The sequence below is a fragment of the Alosa sapidissima genome, chromosome 8 (assembly GCF_018492685.1).
Source record: "Alosa sapidissima isolate fAloSap1 chromosome 8, fAloSap1.pri, whole genome shotgun sequence".
Taxonomy (NCBI): domain Eukaryota; kingdom Metazoa; phylum Chordata; class Actinopteri; order Clupeiformes; family Clupeidae; genus Alosa; species Alosa sapidissima.
Genome location: NC_055964.1, coordinates 3633875 through 3654685, shown reverse-complemented (window position 1 = coordinate 3654685; position 20811 = coordinate 3633875). Strand labels below are relative to the sequence as shown.

Below are 20811 nucleotides of genomic sequence, written 5' to 3'. Positions count from 1 at the left end.
GAGATTTTCGTGGCAGTATTGTGGTGTTATTATACTGATTATCTTTAACTGGTTACTTGTATTGCATTCTGCACATACTTGTATGCTCTGCAGGTTGTTGTGTGCTTTATCTTAAGGGCCACAGAAATGGACTGCATGAAGCAATGCGATTTTCAATGGGTATTGTAGGTAATGATTGGCCACACTAGTGAAGCATCAAACTGTTGCTTATTTCTGTGAGGCTTTGCTTCTGTCAATTTGAGTCTTCCCTGCTGGAAAGGCAGCAGACTGAGCCACTTGGACTGGTCTGTTAATTAAAATGTTGACCGCGGGCACAAAGACCTGAGTAGGACATCATTTGTCACACTCTTCACATGCTAAGCATTAAAGATGTCTGTTTTGTAAGACTGGGTACATTAAGCATTATCAAAAGGAGGCCAACTGAGAAGTCCAAAGACAGACTGATGACAGAATGATTTAGAGGCTGATCACACATGCAACAAGACATGCGAGCCTACCATGTGTACTGTACCTGTGCCTATATAGAAGGGTGGGATACCCTCACAAGCACTGGTGACAGCCACAGACTTTAAACATGAAGTTCTGATCTTTTATTATACCAGAGAGAACAGCAGCATACAAGTGAAGCGCTTGTCAGCAGTCTCTTGATGGTCCTCACAGAATTGTTCAAGCACATTCCACCTACCATACAAGCCCTGTGTGTATTGGTTCCTGTATTGCAGGAGAGGAACTTGATGAAGACATCATTTGTTCTACTTAGAGCACGAGCTGCTCATTGGTGAGTTTAGTGTTTTCTTACCCTAGGTGAGGATGATAGAACGTGAACATGAAAGCCTTTGACATCAGTGAAACTAAATCATTAAACAAAATGGCCTTGTCCTTAATGTGACCTGGGGGATGTAGCTTCCTGGTGGTGATGGCTATATTAATAGGCCACTGAGCCATTATTCAATTTCATGGCAGGCAAGTGTGTTCACCTACACGCTGATTCACGCGCTTACCATCACTGTTTGTACGCCAGCTCTGTGACTGCCAGCGTGGAGCACTGGAGACAAGCTTGGAACTCGCCTCCGAACTCTTACACTGGTGACTTGGACTCCACTGGTCTTTGGTGTCTTGGACTCTTACACTGGTGACTTGGACTCTTACACTGGTGACTTGGACTCTTACACTGGTGACTTGGACTCCACTGGTCTTTGGTGACTTGGACTCTTACACTGGTGACTTGGACTCTTACACTGGTGACTTGGACTCCACTGGTCTTTGGTGTCTTGGACTCTTACACTGGTGACTTGGAAAACACTGGGACCTCTTACGCTGGGCTTTTGTGACTCGACTACAGCGCTGATTGGCAGAGTGGAAATAACTTGCACATGAGTAGAAAGCAGATGTTTTTTATTAGTTTGATTCATTCCTTCCGAGGCTCTCAGGACACATCAGGTGCTCCTCAGTCCCCTGTCTCTTTTATGGTAGCACATAACAGTGTGGCCTCGCTGGAGAAGAGTCTGTTTATTTGCTAATCCTTCAAGTGGTGGAGGCACTTTACATACACCAACCTACTTCAGGAGGGGCGGTCAGGTGCAGCACAGCGTAGATGGAGGCAGAAACATTTCAACAAAACTACACCTTCTCCCACACTTTCAATTTCACCCCACACAGCACCATTCTATGCAATCATTTAAAAATATACTGTATATTTATGTTTTTGGAAAGAGTGAAACATTGATACTGAGAATAACACCTTGCATGAGTCAAGTGATGAAGACCGCAACAAGGCACTGAATCACTAAATTTAGTTCAAAGCATTAACCTGTCCTTATGTCTGAATCAAATAAATGGACACAGAAGACTGATTTTAGTATGTTAGTCTTCAAGTCTTCATTTCAATTTTATTGAGATACACTAACTTAATAAAGGCAAAGCAGGTCTAGTTCCCCATCAGACAGGTCAGTTTAGCGGTTGAACCCAAATTCTTGCCCATGTTTTTCTGCAGAAATGCTGCAGACACCTCTCCTCTCACATCTTTTCACTGGAACTGAATCCCAACCCATGACTACAGTACCTTATTAATAGAAATTAATGCCCTTCCACATAGTTTCAAAGCACTGCTGAATCATCCTCTATGTCCATTCAGTTTGATTATCAGAGATCTCATTGCATTCAGTGATTCCATTACATGACAGCGGTGGTTAGTCTGCGCTCCTGACCCCTGGACATACATGGGATAGCTGGACGGTGGTTGTGAGGTGATGCACTGGGCCCCTCACAGCTTGGCGTGGTCCTTCAGTAAGCTGTCCAGCTTTTGGCTCAGCATAATGTTGCCCCGCATCTTCAGCTTGCCCTCGAAAAACGCCTGCAGAGGGAGGAAGGAAAGCATGATCTCAGTAGGAAGGGAATGAAAGGAGCGCAGAGCAAAAGAGGAGAGAGAAGAGAAGAGAAGAGGAGAGGAGAGAGAGAACAAGAGAGCGAGAAAGAAGGCAAACACCTTCCAGAGCTCCTGCCTGGGCTCAGGCGCTGCAGCTGACTGATCGCTCCACTTTGGGAGGCTGACAAGCTCTCTGTTTTATATCTCATTTATAATGAGCACAATGTGCTCACAGAGGCAGGCGGTGTCTTACTTAGTCTGTCAGTCTGTCAGTGATCACATCACTTTGAGAAATTTCAGAGACAAAATTCAGTGAGCTCTGTTGTGTGTATGTGTCTCAGAGAGTGCGAATGTGTGACATTTGTTATGCATCCGTTCTTTTTGCATGCATGCGTTCTTTCAGGAGTTTAAGCCACAATTCAACCAACACCTACTCTACCAAATCAAGACTCCCACGCTTCACATGTTTGAGGAGCCCAAGACTGAGCCAGTCTGAGCCGTGGTAAAGGCCATACTGTACCTTCTGTGGGTTGAGCTTGCCCTGCACCACCTCCATGAAGTCCTGGTCAGACACGGTGAGCGTGACATCAGCTTTGCCGCTGTACGGGCCCTTGAGGAGGGCGCCAGGTCCAGACTTCAGATCGATGGCTGGACACACAGAGGGAAGAGGGGAGGTGTGCTCACAGGTCTGTTCTCATAGCAATGGCTTTGAATTGGGTGTACATGTTCTACTCATGTTCTAGTGTTCTACTGCCTGTACATGTTCTACTCATGTTCTACTGCCTGTACATGTTCTACTCATGTTCTAGTGTTCTACTGCCTGTACATGTTCTACTCATGTTCTACTGCCTGTACATGTTCTACTCATGTTCTAGTTTTCTACTGCCTTACTGACACTTATGGCTACTGAAAAGTGTAAGGTTCATTTATCAAATGTTATTTTGAAGTATTAAAAAACATCATTGTTTTAGAATTTTCAAAAGAAAGTGGTGGTAATTGGAGGCGTTACGATACGTACTTCATGGTACACACATTATGTATCTCTCATATGACCTGTTACTGCCCATACTCCTTAGTGTGTGTGTGTATAAGTGAGCGCATGTGGACTCACTCCTTAGTGTGCGTGTGTATAAGTGCCCATGCTCCTTAGTGTGTGTGTGAATAAGTGAGCGCATGTGGACCCACCCCATTGTGAGCAGATCTGTCCATCCTTGGTAATCTCCCACGCAAACACTGCGTTGACCTTCTTCACCAGGTCTGCCCCCATGGTCTCCAGGCGGCGCCCAATTTCAGCAAATACCAGATCACTCTGCAGCTCCCCCGCCTACAAACACCACAACAGCACTGAGATTGGAAGTGTGCATTATACAATGCGTGTGTGTAAATGTGTGTGTGTGTGTATATATATACAGTAAGTGTGTGTGTGTGTATGTGTATGTATGAGTGTGCGTGCGTGTGTACCTCAGGAGCAGTGCTTGGAGAGAGCTCTGGAGGTGCGTGTAGGTCCACATAAGCCCCAGATAGCACCACTGCTCCGGTCTCTTTCACCTGCCAGCACACACACACCAGTTCCACTCTCATCAGCACTAGACTGCAGCTCAATGGACCAACCCTCAGTGCTACATAATATTTGTTTATTTGTTACTAAACTCAGCAGCTTTTTTCCCTATTGGGCTGCATGTGTTTCTTTACATTAGCATGTCATTGAGTGGCCTTATCTCAAAATGTCACCTTGCATTGCAGATGGATCCTGTTGCCCTCCTTCCACATTTCTGTCTGCAGACTCTGTCCTGGAAGCACTGGTTTAACAAAACGCACCTGAGAGAGAGAGAGAGAGAGAGAGAGAGAGAGAGAGAGAGAGAGAGAGAAGAGAGAGAGAGAGAGAAAGAGAGAGAGAAAGAGAGAGAGAGAAGAAAGGAGAGTAAAAGCTGTCAAAACGACACGGCATACAACTCAGAGAAAACTTTAAACTCTAGCTCCTTCCGAGTGCGAGTTCTCCTGGTGGCCTCTCTTTTAAAAGTAGTGTGAAGAGTGTGTGTGTGTGTGTGTGTGTGTGTGTGTGTGTGTGTGTGTGTGTGTGTGTGTGTGTGTGTGTGTGTGTGTGTGTGTGTGTGTGTGTGTGTGTGTGTGTGTGTGTGTGTGTGTGTGTGTGTGTGTGTGTGTGTGTGTGTGTGTGTGTGACCTTGATAAAGGAGAGTGGGACTTTGTGACTGACTTCGGTAGAGTATTGAATTGTGCATGTGGGTTACCTTGATGGCCTTGAATCTGGAGACGTCATTGTTGGCGAAATGCTTCAGCACATGGCGTGCAGCAAACCCAAATGAGCAGAGGCCGTGCAGAATGGGTGCTTTGAATCCTGGGAAATGACACGACGCTGGTGAGACAGGACACAGCGCGTATGCTCCTCACCTGCTGCACACTGACCACATACTGCTCCTCACCTACTCCACACTGACCACATACTGCTCCTCACCTGCTGCACACTGACCACATACTGCTCCTCACCTGCTGCACACTGACCACATACTGCTCCTCACCTGCTGCACACTGACCACATACTGCTCCTCACCTACTCCACACTGACCACATACTGCTCCTCACCTGCTGCACACTGACCACATACTGCTCCTCTGCTGCACACTGACCACATACTGCTCCTCTGCTGCACACTGACCACATACTGCTCCTCACCTACTCCACACTGACCACATACTGCTCCTCACCTACTCCACACTGACCACATGACATGCCCAGTTGAACTGAACTACTGGAAAAGCAGATTGTGACCAAAGGCTCTTTACCACTCAAGACCCCTAACTGAATGATGGCAAGACATTTTAATCACAATTTGAAGATTAACATTTTATTTGACAAGCTAGCGTAAACACAGACACATCTGACACATCTGTATTTCAGGCCTACAGGTGCGTCAGCATTCTGAGCAATTCCACAGAACTACTGGTCTTTATCTTACATTGCTCTAGGCTAAGGAATGGAAACATACACAACATACTCTAGATAATCATCAACCAGAGGGACACTAAAACCCCAAACATTTATCCACCTTTAACCTTTAACCTGTGTGTGTGTGTTGAGTGTGTGTGTGAGTGTTGAGTGTGTGAGTGTGTGAGTGTGCGTGTGCGTGTGCGTGTGCGTGTGCGTGTGTGATGTCTTACCTCCCATGGCTGCGAAATCTGGGTCAATGTGGAGGGGGTTCCAATCCCCACTCAGCCTGTAGAGAGCAGCCTGGAGGAGCAGGAGTTACATCCACATTCAGTCATTTGGGAAACGCATTTGCTCTTCATCAGCATGGGTGCTATTGAACTCGGAATAGCATTAGCATTTCTTTTGAATTAAATATCATCATCATCATCATCATCATAATCATCATCATCATCAGTACCACAGATCATTTTCCATTTCACTGAGCAACAATGACAACAAACACATTTTAAGCATCAATGTTATGACATTATAATTTATTGTAGAATTGTTTTTCATGTATAAATCAATTTGAAATGAACCACGTTGTGATGTTGCTGGTTGCTGGTGCTGGTGGAGAGTCCACCTCATCATAGCGTAGTCACTAGGGGACACACCACAGATGCTGTCTGGTCACAACTGGATGGGCTCTCATGATGACACCAGCTGCTGTTCCTGTGCAACCTCTGTGTGCTGCAGCAGAGATCATATCAGGGGGAGAGGAGCAGTCACCTCTGAACACCTCTCCTCTCACCACTCCAATGAATCTGTTTAGGAAAGGCGGCTCCTCTCCTCTCCTCTCCTCGTCGAGGCCGTTCAACGTAATCAGAAGTGAGCGGCTGAACTCTGCACTGCCTCACTGTTGGCCTTCCTGCCTGTCACCATGCTTACACCAAGACGTGGAAATCTACTGTGCCACGGATTCCCAGAGGTGTGATCGCGAAGAGAGAGAGAGAAAAAGTGTGTGTGTGTGTGTGTGTGTGTGTGTGTGTGTGTGTGTGTGTGTGTGTGTGTGTGTGTGTGTGTGTGTGTGTGTGTGTGTGTGTGTGTGTGTGTGAGAGAGAGAGAGAGAGAAAGTGGGGGAGAGAGACTGCGTGCTCTGCAAGTGTGAGTCTGTGGTCCAGGAGTGTGAATGTGTGTGTTTGTGTGTGCACGTGTGGATGTGTGTGTTTTGCGCTTGCCTGATTGCTGGAAGTTTCATCAGTCACCACAGCATCTGGAGCTCTGTTGGGCATATCCACAGTGCTCTGGAGAGGAAGAGCAGACTCATCATCACAAACAACAAAGAGCTCAAGAGCTCAGAGAATGCTTTACATCTTCCTCTGGTCTAGGCCTACTGTAAGTGCTCACTCTGGCTTAGGGCTCTCTCCAAAAAAAGATCTTAGCAAACTCAGCATGTTCCCCAACTCTCGGTACAGGCCATGGGTATCTCTCCATTCAGCTGTCGCTATGCCCCTCTAGTGGATCTTCCAGTTTGCACAGTGTGTCTGCGCAAATGGCCCATAATGCAGTGGTGCGTCTCATTTCCAACCACCTCAAAAGAGTGCATGTCATCCCCCAGCTCATCAACCTCCACCGGCCACATGGCCTTTAGAATCAGACTCTATTCAGTAGAGCTGGTATTTAGTGCGCACTCCAAAGTCTCTGACTGTACTGACACGTTAACGTTGTTCCTCACTTCCACACCCTTGGAATAATTAGCCAAAGGAGCCAAAACAGAGCACAGAGAGAATAGTGCACAAGTAAGCACACTAAGAGCACAGAGAGAATAGTGCACAAGTAAGCACACTAAGAGCACAGAGAGAATAGTGCACAAGTACAGTAAGCACACTAAGAGCACAGAGAGAATAGTGCACAAGTAAGCACACTAAGAGCACAGAGAGAATAGTGCACAAGTACAGTAAACACACTAAGAGCACAGAGAGAATAGTGCACAAGTAAGCACACTAAGAGCACAGAGAGAATAGTGCACAAGTACAGTAAGCACACTAAGAGCACAGAGAGAATAGTGCACAAGTAAGCACACTAAGAGCACAGAGAGAATAGTGCACAAGTGCAGGACTCTACCTTGGCTTTATCAGATGATCTCTTCCCTCCAAATCCTCCAGCTCCCACGATGAAGAGGGAGAACTGGTTGTAGCACAGCAGCTCCTGGTCTTTATACGTGTGCACTGCGAGTACATTATCACACATTACACACATATACAGTGATGCAGCATACAGTACAGCAGGCTTATTGTGCAGCAAACACTGGCCATAACACATGGCAACGCTCACCAAACCAATCCAGAACATTCTGTCTTTTAATGTTTGTGTCTCTGACATCAGTGTTATGAAAATACCATTGGTCTTGTGTGAGGGGAGGTGCTCTCTCACTCTCTGAATCCGTGTGATGCACCAACCCCCTCCTCTACTCCTCTCTGAGACGCAACATCTGTGACATGGGTACTCACCATCCAACAGGATGACCGATCCAGAGCCTTTATCCAAAACATCAGCGATTGATGCCTTGGAGGTGAGCGTTCCTGTAAAACCATTAAATGAGTTACAGTCCATTCAAAGAGCAGCGATGAAGAACAGCGATGAGTGGAAGAGAGGAAATGAAAAGAGGAAAAGAAGGAAGAAAGGAAGAGATGACCCTGAATACAGAAGTAGGGAGAGGGGAGTGGACAGGAGAGGGACACTGGTAAGCAGCGAGAGGACAGTAGTGAAAAAGACAGGGACGGAGGACAGGACATGGATTCCCACCTGAAGCTGGGAGCGGTTTGTAAACCTCCAGATACTGCTCCCCATGCAGCAACTGCAGTGGCCAGCAAATAAACAAACACATAGGTTGGTAAACAGCTTGAGAAGACACCTGTGAGAGTGATCAGAAGCAGCTTCTACCGCATGCAGACAGCAGGAGCAGCCAAACTGAGAGGCAAACAGATAGCTCCTGGCTAAATGTGGCAGAGGGTTTAACAGCGGCTTTCCACATGATCCCTAGACCCCTCAGTGGCACTTAAATGATATGTGAGGTGACAGCTCACCACGGCACAAATCCTGCCGACACAGTTTTACTTCCCTTCTCCAAACTGTTTAACATTCACAGCATATTATTTCTGAAAGCTTATGTATCAACCAGTGGTGTGTTCTCTTGTGTACAGTATCCCATCAATAAGGATGAGAGGGAGGATTTATAGTACAGTGAATAACAACCTGGCAGCAAAGAATGTCAAGGAAGAATACAAATCCAGAATAGGTGATATATCAATTACAAATGTGGATGACTGTGCAAGACAATTCCACCTATCAGGAACCTTAACCTCATTTACAATCCCCACCAACACCTCTCTTTGGGTGATGCATACAACAGACACAGCCAAGTATATGGGCTTGAATTTACCCTTGGGGATCAATAAAGTATCTATCTATCTATCTTTATAGATAAGGTGCTGCTATCTGTGTGCCTAGAGCTGGTGTTGTTGGGGTTTACCATACCCAGCTGCAGCCCAGTGTAAGTGGATTGTCTGAGGCGTGCTGAAGCCAGCAGTGCTGGGTAGCATCTGTGAAGTCTCACCCGGGTCATGTCCAAATTGAGGCCAGGCACGGAGCTGAGACTTCCACTCATCATGGAGGCCTGGGAGGGGATGACCCCGAATGTGGGCAAAACACTAAAGTCTGCGTTGTTCTCATACAGGAACTTCAGGTGGTCCGGTTCCTTAGTGGACATGCCCACCCCCAAGGCATACAGAATGCACTCAATGTGGGAGTAGGTAAAGGTCATCTCCGGAAGCGTCTGGCCCACTGCATCCATCTGAGAGGAGAAGAGCTCAGTCAGGATTTACGAGGATTTAGCAAGGACAATAACAAAAACAAATAAAATAGCAAGCAGTGGTCAGCTGGGTCCAAGCAGAACCAAACTGACCAAATGGCCAAACTTTGAAGGATTCCACTGTTTCACTAAGTTATAGATGACAATTGGACATATAGGCAAACAATAATTTTGAAGATAAACTCAACCATGCTAGAGGAAAATGTTTTGTGGCTTCTTGAAGTACCACATTGTGGCCAATTCAGTACACAGCTCTATGTGTGAATGACTCATTTAATCAAGATCTTTCATTATCATTAAATATTAATATATGAAGTTTGTGGCCATTTTGTTGAGTGGGCCAGTTGGCAGTGCCATACAGGAAATGTGAGCAAACACTTACACTTTCATGTTTTCTTTGTTGTTGTTTTTATAGACCATGTGCATATGGAATTTGATTGTATGTGGTCATGTGAAAGACAAATATGTTCAGGGCTATGTGCTATGTAGTGTGGCCCGGTGGACACCTCACAAAGCCACTTGTATATACACTTGCCTCAACAGCACACCTTAACAAATACATTTCCAAGATTGTTCAATATATTGTATTGTGAATACATAAATATGCAAAAAATAATGATTCTGACAAATAATAGGGTTCAAGCAACTTCTGCTTGGTCCCCTAATAACTCCAGCACGAGACCTGGTTTTTAAGTCCCCATCAAACAAGGATGCTTAGGACACAAATGTAGACTAAAAACTCCAACTAAACAATTTGTCTAACAAAAAGTTTTCTTTTCTGCCAAAAAAATGAAGGTGCCCACCTTCTCACCATGTTTGCTGCTGATTTACCATTTATAACGTAAGATGAACCATTCATCCACCTTGGGAATCCAGAGTTCTCGCGGGAGCACAATTTTAATTATTACTCTGACAATGAGTAATAAAGCTCATTACTTATGCCCCTTGTATCGTGGGGCACCAAATCACATCGGTGTATCTGATATAGGCGGGCCAGAGGCGAACTAAATAGATGACGACAGTGCTGCAACGAATCAGTCAGTAAACATTGGTCGTAGTGTTATCCAATTGCGTTGAAGTCCGGAATCAGTCAGTAAACATTAGTCGTACTGTTGTCCAATTGCGTGCAGTGAGATTTTCAAATGCATGCTTGGTGCCGCCCCTCGAGTTGGGCCATTACATAGTCATGGCCAGACCCTTAATCATTCGGATTTGGGTCTGGAATCTCCAGGCTACCATTCATCCTCATAATCACGCAAACTTTCAACAAAATTAATTCTTCACAACTGTTCTTGTACAACCCAACAGTGTTATAATTTTGCAGTTCATGTTACAACTCCCAATAGTCCATCAAACAATACAATAAAACCCAATGATGTAATACTCCCAAAATGTAAAAGCTTATATTATCATTATGGTTGCAGAATCCAGTAATCACAATATAGCATCAAATAATTCTGTTTCCACTTAATGCCATCAAAAATGCAATTAAAACTGAAAAAGTTCAATAATGTACCGGTACTGAAGAAACTCATTCTAGAATGTCATTCTATTTTGCGAATACAGTATATATCTAAGTTAATGATCATTTTAAAAACAATTGGGATACGAGATTAATTTTGGCAGATACAGAAAACAAAACAGACAGGTGTGTTCAGTTCTACTCTCAATTTTTATTTTGATATCTTGAAATATTCGAGGTTTTTTTTTTTTACGTAAAAATCTCTCACTGTTTTAAGCATGGAATATGGAGGCTCAGAAAACTTGAAGTAAACAGGTTAAATTCACACTCGTGTACGTGTTTAGATGCAAATGAAAATAAAAGACAAGTGTTTGAGATTAGTTACCTCGCTGTTCAAGCAGCTGCATGAAGTGCAGTGCACTTGTTGAAATAGAATGAACACTTTTCACTTCATTCAGTGCTGCATACAGATCAAATTCTGCATGCCAAAGCACCAAGCTCATTTAGAGCACTGTGCTGTACTGTGTGGTCAACAACTAGCACAGAATTGAAGCATCAAGTCTTACTATAACTGCAATAGATTTCATATACAATCAATAACTCATAGACTCAGTTGAGATGTCATGATCTAGTTCTCCAAGAATAACTGGGCTGCAGCTTCAGCTCACTTTTCATCTACCAAAGAAAATGGTATTCACAATCTCTGAAAAACAAAAACGCAGAATACAGACCAAAATATGAACATAATACATTAATAGAACTCACTACACTATACTCACTATATCGAATAATAAAAAATGTAAGGATTGAAAAAGAACTTCTACATATAATGCATTGAAAAATGCAGTTATATTATTGGTGGTATGTTTGAGTACATTAGATTACATTTTTGATGGAGTTAAGAGGAAAAAGTTGTATTGAGAAGGTAAAACCAGTAATGTAATAACAATGATTCACTTTTCACTTTAGAACACTTCATTACATTGTTGTGAGTTTATTACATTATTGAGTTTATTACATGTTTGATGGAAAAAATTATTACATTGTAGAAAACTTATAACATCATTGGAACATTACGACAGTTTTGAGTGTTACACTGTCATTCATACTGATGATCTGCTGAGCTGAGATACTGAGCATAAAATGCAGTTTCTGTCAGTTTAATACTTAATAGAGTTGAGTGCTTTGTAAGTATAAATCATGAGGGAGTTTCTAAACTCATTACTTTGTGTATGTGAGTCTTTGCTTGACTGTGTGTAGTAATATGTGTGTGAGTGTGTACTGTGTGTATTTGTGTGTGTTCACTCACAGGGCTGGGTTCACGGTCCTCTGCCTCTACCCTGGAGAGCACCTCCACCAACGTCTGCAGAGACTCTATGGGGGGGGGGGGGGGAAGATACGGGAGGGGGCTAATTAGCTGCTTGGTTAATTTACCAGATGATGGGGAGAGCATCCTGAGCGCACACACACACACACACACCTTAACACAGATGATGATGAGCACTACAAAGGCATGCAAATGAAGAGTCTCTCTTCTCAAGACACACGCTCCATCTCTTCCTCTGTGTTTAGCTCTCTTGCCCTCCTTTCTGCTCCCTCGCTCTACCCTCGCCTCTCTGATGTGATACATGACCAGGGGGCGGATGGGGGAAGGGAGAGAGACAGAGGCAGAGAGAGAGAGACAACGTGAGAGAGAGAGGGAGAGAGGGAGGGAGAGAGAAAGACAGAGAGATAGAGAGAAAGAGGAAAATGGAAAGGAAGGATGAGAATAGGAATGAAAGGTTGCCATCTTTTGTTCTTGTCATGTTACCTCAGGCTCTCCCTCTCCCTGTTTCTCTAAGCTAATGCAAGTTGATTAAACAGTTGGGACACATGTTCTGCCTCTTGGTTGTGTTCATTTTGCATGCAGTAGCACCTGGGAGTGCGAACGCAGCGCGCAGTTCAGAGTCCCACCTGGATATGCAGCACAGTGCTCAGACTGCTCTAGAATCAAACTCCTCTCATCAATGGACCCAGATCACACAATTGAGTCCCCTTGGCATCCAGTTGTGCCACACACAGTGCTTTGATGCAGTTGTGAGGGAGTGCTTGTGCTTTTGACGGCTTCTTCTGGAGCGTGCAGCTTGGAGCCGCAGTGTTAAAGCATGTGTGGGGTGGGGTGGCTGTGCTTTAACCTGGATGTGCTGGGAACTGATAGCGTGTGCTTTACCCTGGATGTTGGCGGGTTTGGTGGCGTTGGAGAAGTCACAGATCTGCCCCCACTGATCGCGCACGGCCTCAGGGGTCACCGGCTGGGCCTTCCTGCGCAGGATCTGGCCCTGGGTGCGCTCCCACCGCACTGCAACACACAAGAGCACATGAGGCGCTCCACTTCGCTCAGGCTTTATAGCATCCATTAGCGTCCCTCTCTTCTCATTCTAATGGGCATCTCTAGCAATGCTTTTCAAGCTTAAGCCATCTTGATTGATTTACTTATAAACTACCCTTGATTTCCTTTAATCCTCTCCGCCTCTTTCTTTCTGTCAGCATGTGGTGTGTGTGCACCTTCTGACACGTGCTACTTTATTAAGCAGAGGAGAGATGGCCATCTGCAGGATCTTCTAGTCAAGGTCAACACCTGAGATGTGTGACACTGACATGTGAGGTCAGAGTGGCCAGCATCACAGCTGCATATAGGAATAGCTATGTATAAAGCTCTGGCCAGCATCACAGCTGCATATAGGGATAGCTATATATAAAGCTCTGGCCAGTATTTCACAGATGCATGATGGGTGACACTTACATTTGCCAATCCAGCCAGCTCCCACCTGTCAGAGACCAATCACAACAGCAGTTAGGTTTGTGAGTTAGCAGGCAGTCACGAGCGTTCTAACATGACAAGCACTCAGCTCAGTGAGCATTCACACACAGGTGAGGATGGGGCTTCTGTTGGGTTGCACAGATGGAAGGGTTCAGGGAAGAGAGGTGCAGGTGCAAAAACACATATTGCTTGTTTGGTGTGAATGCTAGGTATGGGTGTATTTAGTGGTTTGTATGTGTGTGCGTGTGTCTATTTGAACTTGGTGGTTGTCAAAAATGTGTGTGTGTGTGTGTGTGTGTCTGTGATAGAGATATAAAGAAAGAGTTCAGCTGATGCATACCTCAAACAGACCCCCATTCTCTTGGCAGTCGGCGTGACACAACCACAGGACAAGGGGCGCCACATACTCTGCCTTCAGAGACTCCAACAGATCTGGGATGGAAGAGAGGAATATAGATAAAAAGGCAAGAGAGAGAAGGAGTGCAGCAGGGGGAGCAAGAGACCCACACCAGAAGAGGAGGAGGAACCAAGGGGCAAGAGAGAGAGAGAGAGAGAGAGAGAGAGATGGAAACAAAGAGAGGATATAGTCAAAGCAAGGCAGAGAGAGAGACAGAGGGAAAGAGAGAGAGAGAGAGAGAGAGAGAGAGAGAGAGAGAGAGAGAGAGAGAGAGAGAGGACCACAGAAGTGTGAGAGCAGTTGTGAGGGAGGAGGCTGGCAGCCACAGTGACAAGCTGGCACACTGCCTCACTCTTAGAGGCATTTTAGTTTATCAGAGGCTCCCGCTGCTCAGGCACAAGCAGCCTGTATGTGTGCTGCTCAGTACAGGGCCACGGACACAAGCGTGAGAAGAACTTCAGAGAAGAAGTTGGTGTGCTAAGAACAGAGATGAGCTGCACTTGGGGGTGGGGGTGGGGGTGTACATGCATGTAAATGGGTTGGAACTTGGAAGAGCTGCTGCGAGAGGACAACTGAGTTCAGCTGCGTGTGTGTGCGTGTGTGTGTGTGTGTGTGTGTATATCTGTGTATGTGTATGTGTATGCATATGCGTATGCGAATGTGTATGTGTATGTGTATGTGTATGTGTATGTGTATGCGTATCTGTGTATGTGTATGTGTATGTGTATCGGTTTGTGTGTATGTATGTGTATGTGTTTGTGTGCAAGAAGCTGATAGGGTCAGTCAGAAAAGCCTTTCATGTCAGCTAACACATTACAACTGCAATGAGAAAAACTGCTTCCCTGCACAATTAGGAGCTCACACTGAAACACACACTTAGACACCAACATTCAGACAACATTCCATTTTTAAATAGACCCTCACCCTGATTTAGATGCTAATTTATTTACTTACTTCCCAACTCATTTATTTTGCCCGTGAGCCAAACAAACGCTTGTCCTCAAAAAATCTAATATGAAATTATATTTTCTTCCCCACAGAAAATTGCTCCAGACAAAACCCTAATATTTACTCAGTTGGTATGTGGAAGTGGAGGCCAGATCAAATGTTTCCTCTAGACCTCTGGGAGGCGTGCAAACAGGGAGGGGGGGGGGGGGGGGGGGCTCACCTGGGGGCATGACTGTCTGGGTAAGGCGGGAGCCGGCCGTGGGGGCGATGGTGTTGCAGTGGATGTTGTACTTCTGGCCCTCGATGGCCAGCGTGTTGGACAGGCCCAGCATGCCCAGCTTGGCAGCGCTGTAGTTGGCCTGGCCAAAGTTGCCATAGATGCCAGCAGCAGACGACGTCATGATAATCCTGGGAGGGGTGAGTGGGCATGGTTAGTGGAGCAGGAGAGACTAGAGACTGATGAGCACAGTGTCATTAATAAACAGCTGAAACTGGCGTTTCATAGATAGAAAGGAGTTATAGGAAGCGGTCTTTCAGTTATATATACACAAATATCTAGCGCTGATTAAGGCCAAATATTATGGTCTAAAAGAGCTTGATCACTTCAGAATAGATCACACAAATAAGTCGATCTGACATGGAATCTTAAAAACATAAAGGCATGACTTACTATTGCTTAGCTGGTGGAGCAAATACATGCAGCCCATGAGTGCAAAGAATTTACAGGAAGGAACACACATACAGATTCTTTCCTCCATCAACCCCCCCCCCCCAACTCCCTCTGGAAGGCAACCAACAGTCAAACTACCTGCCAAATTTCTGCTTCTTCATATGTTCCCATGCAGCCCGTGTCACCTGGAATGAACCCCTGAGGTGCACTCTGTGGATGAGGTCTGTGGGGCAGAGACTGATTATTGTGCATGGCACATCTACATCCGATAGCTCTGATTATAGTGCACGGCACATCTACATATCTGATAGCTCTGTCATCCACATTAAGCCAATGACTGATCATTTTAAATTGTCATATTAAAATGCAAGTCAACCATTATTTTCAAATCACTGCTCAGCAGTTGAAAAAGTAAAAAATGATCTACACTTATACAGAAACTATTATTTCCTTCACGGTGAGTAAACATCCTTATCACACTGTCAACAACAGAGCTCAGAAACTGGTCAGGGATATTCCATTGAAGTACATGGTTTTATTGAGATAACAATGCCAAAAATTCATAACTATTCATTTTACGATGAAGAAAGGAACAAGAGCCTTGCACAGTAATGCCAAGTTATAAATTACAACAATCACTTGATCATGTGAAAGCACTGCAGCCATACTCTGTACGTACCCCAATCCAAGTCACTGGTTCTGCCAAATGATCTGTCCCGGAGAATCCTGAAATAACAACCAGAGATGCTAACCTTAAAACCCCATTCAGATGAAAAATGCATTTTCAGACATAAACAAAGAAATGTTCTTTCTTCTCTGAGGCAGTGAGGAAGGATGATCTATTGCTACACTCTGTGGTAAGAAACTAATAAAAAAGAGCCTTTTCAGGAAAGTCAAACAGATTCAAATAGAGAAGACAAAAATACTCACCCTGCATTGTTTATGACAACATCTGTGGTTGAAACAAAAAAAACAATCATCACAACATATAAATTATTTATTAAATTGGTTACTGTGACTTTGAATGTGTATCTCCACAGAAAACTACACTTAACACATGAACATCGAAGACCAACTCACCTATTCGACCAAAGGCATCCAAAGCTGTCTGGATCAGCTTCTCTCCTTCTTCTACTGAATCTGCAAAGCAAAGGAGCACAAACTCAGCAGAGGACACCACGAGACAGTGTAGCCGGGCCCTGCTGATGTTCTACACGGGTCTTCAGCCCGAGATGCTTTATCAAGATTCTGTATTCCGAAGATTCTGTATTCCGAAGTATATACTCTTTTGATCCCGTGAGGCTACACAGTACCACACAGTATTCCTTCAACAGCCCGAGATGCTTTATCAAGATTCTGTATTCTGACTACACCCGTCAAGAATTTTCTTCATGGGTTTTCTACTATGCTGCAGAACAAAGGGCCTCCACTCCAACCTTTTCTGGTAAAAAAAAAAAAAAACTTTTCTACCTGGTGCCCTCAAAATAATGTTACAGAAATAACAACCTGACACTTCCACTCTGAAGGTACCTACATCAGAAACTTTTCTCTGAGACTGAAAAACAGACTAGAATGAACACTTTCAAACATTCATGATGGTTCACTTGCCTATAATAGGGATGATATCTGTTATTGCCGCTGCACACCTGGAATGCCTGCTACTACACTATGGAGCTGTGGTGAAGTGGGTAGCAAAGGTAACCTTTGTTGTCAACTTTCAACATACTTGAGTACCCCTTTTTAATGTAGGCTAATTTTTCAACATGCAGGGCATTCTGTCAGACTTTCATGGAACTTTGAGTTGCCATATTAAAATGCAACATTAAGAGTGACATTTACTTTAAAAGAGGTTTCAAACTGGTTGCATAAAATTATTATCTTATATGTATAAAAGTAGTATCTTATTATGTATGAAGAAAAGAGGGAGTTACAATAAAATGTCTTGGACTACTAAAGTGTCAAACCGGGGTAAATACCAATACTCACATAATGGAGTTTTAACATACAGGCAAAAAGAAGTAGACACACCCACCATAGTTGGCCACAGCCTTCCCACCCTTGGCCTTGATCTCTTCCACTACTTTATCAGCTGCCGCTGAGCTCTTCCCTCCTCCCTTGATGTCCCCTCCAAGGTCGTTCACTGTGAGGGGAGACGGTAGAAAGAGAGAGGTGTCAGCTCGTCCAGTCACATGGCAAGTGCACATTATGCATCTACTCTTGCTGCTCAGCAACCCTGTCAATCAACTCGTTTTCAACCTAATCTCTATGTGCTGCATTAGTACTAAACAGCCAATTACCAAAAACAATAGAAATAGCACTCAACAGAAAATCATATTGACTCATAACAGAAGCTAATCTGCAAGCAAACACTTGTTTAGAAAGTATAACACTTATTTTTAATAATAATAATAAAAATAAAAACATTAATAGCTGAATAGTTATTCATTGAGAAGATTGAAAACATTTGCATTGGCATGGTAATGAAGAATATTTTGTAGAGGGAGAAGGGAGAATAACCCTGCTACAAGCACATACACATACACATATCTGAGTCTACTCTGCCTTACAAAATGTCTTTGTCAGAGGTTGTACTCTACTGAAGTTTGAGGTTTCAGAAAGCAGCATGATATTCTAAAATAGCCACAAGTTACCCTGTTTCCCAACCTGGTGTAATTAGACATGATCATGAATGGCAAATGTTTACAAATCCCATCTGTGTGTTTAAGCTTCCAAGGTCAGCATACTGAGATAGTCCTATGTCCAAACTACAAATGTGCAAATCTAAAAGCACACCTAAAAGATAGACTGTTCTAATCAAAACAAACTTACCCACTATAGAGGCTCCTCTTTCAGCAAAAGCCAAAGCATATTCCCGGCCAAGCCCTGGAGTCAAGTGGGAAAGAAAATATTAAAACATGCTAGTTTGACTGCCTGCAACCCAAATGACATGCAAAGCAACATACAGTCACGTGCGAAATGTGATGCTTATTTGACCAACCTTAAAATTACATAAATAAACTTTCAGTGCCAGTGGCATCTCATACAGGCACCCAATCTACATTTGTCGTTATCATACTTTTGGCCTTCATCGTTCTACCATCAACAGCAACTGATAGGTCTGTTACAACTTTGACACACTGAGGCCAGTCCAAGGTGCCTGTTGTGACAGTTCGCCTGATAAGACCTTATTAGTGTGAATGAACAACTCAAGAATTAGACAGTCTTAAAACATTACGTGTTTACTTCAGTAGTTCGTCATTATATTTAAATACGTTATGACAACATTTACACAAGTAGACTGGCGTGCATTAAAGGCTACCATGTAGGCTAGTACTTGATGTTGATGACCTGAAACTGCAAAATAACCTTTGACCGACTTATTAGCTAACATTGCACTGGACAGACAGAGAGAGCCTCGTCATCTATGCAAAAAGTGATCAATCGGTTACACTAAACGTCCGTTTGGTGAACGAGGCCAACAAAATACCACAATATGTACGAAGCAATTAATTGCAGCATGAAAGATACAGTTAACTGAACTTAACGTTAGCTTGCTAGCAGACTATTCGGAAATTTACCTCCGCCAGCTCCAGTGACTAGCACTACTTTCCCGTCAAATGATAAAGGCACAGACATGGTAAAACGTAGTTTTCAATCCCGATTAAGGACTCAACGCGACTGATTAATGCATACAGTTAGTACAGACCATACGGACTGCAATGTGAACACCACAAATGTACTTAGGACTTTCTTCTTGAGTCTGTTTCCCCCTCTTCCGTGGTAGGAGGGACTCGAGGGTTACGTTTCGTGTACGTCTTTACTTCACCAATCACATGGCTTGGCAAACCCCCTGTGTGTCAAACACTTCTCACTACAGTAGCCTAGCCCAGGGGTTCCCAAACCTTTCCACGACAAGGCCCCCCAAATACCACTAGGTTCTGGCCAAGGACCCATTGATGTGTTATTAAACCCATCGACAATACTACGGCAAATGTAAAATTAAGCTAATTCTAATAATTATTTTAGCCACAAGCACTTACCGATTGAGCATACAGTGTGTAAAAATTGCATTTGGAGCTTTCTGCTATATGAGCAGACTATGCTACTATTATTCCCAGTCATTATAATGGAAAATATAATGTTCAGATATGCGACAAATTATTCTAATGGCATTGTATAACAACCCTCATAGTAATAGGTATATTTAATTTTCAAATGTATTTATTTGTTGCTTTTATTTTTCCTTCCAAATTGCTGAGGCCCCCCTGGCACCCCCTCACGGCCCCCACTTTGAAAACCACTGGCCTAGCCTACACAAATAATAAACATAGCCTACACACACACACACACACACACACACACACAACACACACACAAACACACACACTCTGTCTCTCTCTCGCTCTCTCTCTCTCTCTCACACACACACACACACACACATTCACACATTTTTAAGGATTTAAAAATATTATTAAACCTGATCTGTAGCCTAATGGCTAGCCTATTAATTTCCTTCAAATTATTTTATAAAAGGCCTATCAATAACTGTTCCCTGCTACTGCTATGCAATCTACTAACCTCACAGGACTGAGGATCAAAATTCAAAGCCTTCTTTCTTCTTCTTCATGTTCTCCTAAGCATTATGTATTTGCAATTATGCTGTCAAGCTATAAATCCTAAAGTGAAACAACCCCAACTAATTCATTTGCAGTTGACATGCAGCATTCTGTGAGAGAGCACTGCATGATCAGCCTATTCAGGGCGTTTAGTTGATTGACAGTGGCTAGTTTTTTATTGAAAACAACATAGGGTTAAATTAGCATTCAATAAGGGTGGGACAAAAAATTATATCATTATCGTCTTAATATCAATAGCCTACATTTTCTTCAGACTCAAGACAATCAAAAAATGTGTTTTTTAAATGATCACTACCTACACTTGGGATTGACTCTATCTACTGGTATGTATTTTGTTGTAGCCTACACTGTTTCCTATCAATTGTCAAAATTCGGTAAAATCGACAGCACAACAACAATAAATCAGTGGGTCTATGGGGCACCAAACCTGCTTGAGCACAATGCAAAAGAGCTATGGCAGTCGGAGTACATGCTCAACACTCCAACACTGTGGAGTAGGCCTACAGTTTTCAATGCCGTTTTTCTGGGCAAGCCACCAGTGCTGCAACCTGAAGGTTGAACTTTGTATGAGGACCTGAACAAAACAGTTAAGGTATAATTTGCTCAACATTGGAATATCTCTTCTTAAAGAAGATTGCTGTTTTTGTTAAGTTGCAGTGGATAGTATGGCGGTTAGTATGACTCTGCCATAATAGCCCATAGATGCCTCTTATTCTCAGATGATGCATAACACAAA

At 43.7% G+C, this 20811-nt stretch overlaps 1 protein-coding gene across 1 annotated transcript; it reads right to left on the bottom strand.

Annotated features, from left to right (window-relative positions):
• Positions 1-1378: 1378 nt before the first annotated feature.
• On the bottom strand, positions 1379-19236 carry hsd17b4 (hydroxysteroid (17-beta) dehydrogenase 4). The gene is made up of 24 exons (XM_042102128.1): positions 19017-19236; positions 18268-18321; positions 17471-17578; positions 16519-16578; positions 16369-16390; positions 16118-16164; positions 15577-15661; positions 14989-15176; positions 13764-13855; positions 13406-13430; positions 12833-12961; positions 11933-11997; positions 8907-9143; positions 8096-8147; positions 7801-7872; positions 7415-7518; positions 6529-6594; positions 5542-5611; positions 4615-4721; positions 4097-4183; positions 3827-3913; positions 3551-3689; positions 2886-3013; positions 1379-2353 (listed from the first exon to the last, which is right to left on the bottom strand). The coding sequence occupies exons 1-24, from the start codon at positions 19072-19074 to the stop codon at positions 2264-2266; spliced, it is 2172 nt and encodes a 723-aa protein (XP_041958062.1). The 5' UTR covers positions 19075-19236; the 3' UTR covers positions 1379-2263.
• Positions 19237-20811: the final 1575 nt, after the last annotated feature.

Bases quoted from the DNA above. Each gene is read 5' to 3' on its own strand.
- hsd17b4 (XM_042102128.1), bottom strand. From the start codon at position 19,074: ATGTCTGTGCCTTTATCATTTGACGGGAAAGTAGTGCTAGTCACTGGA. The intron at 15,177-15,576 runs GTAGTTTGACTG...CACCCCTCCCAG, and splicing joins AAGAAGCAGAAATTTGGCAG to GATTATCATGACGTCGTCTG. The intron at 3,690-3,826 runs GTACACACGCAC...TGGTGTTTGTAG, and splicing joins CTCCAAGCACTGCTCCTGAG to GCGGGGGAGCTGCAGAGTGA.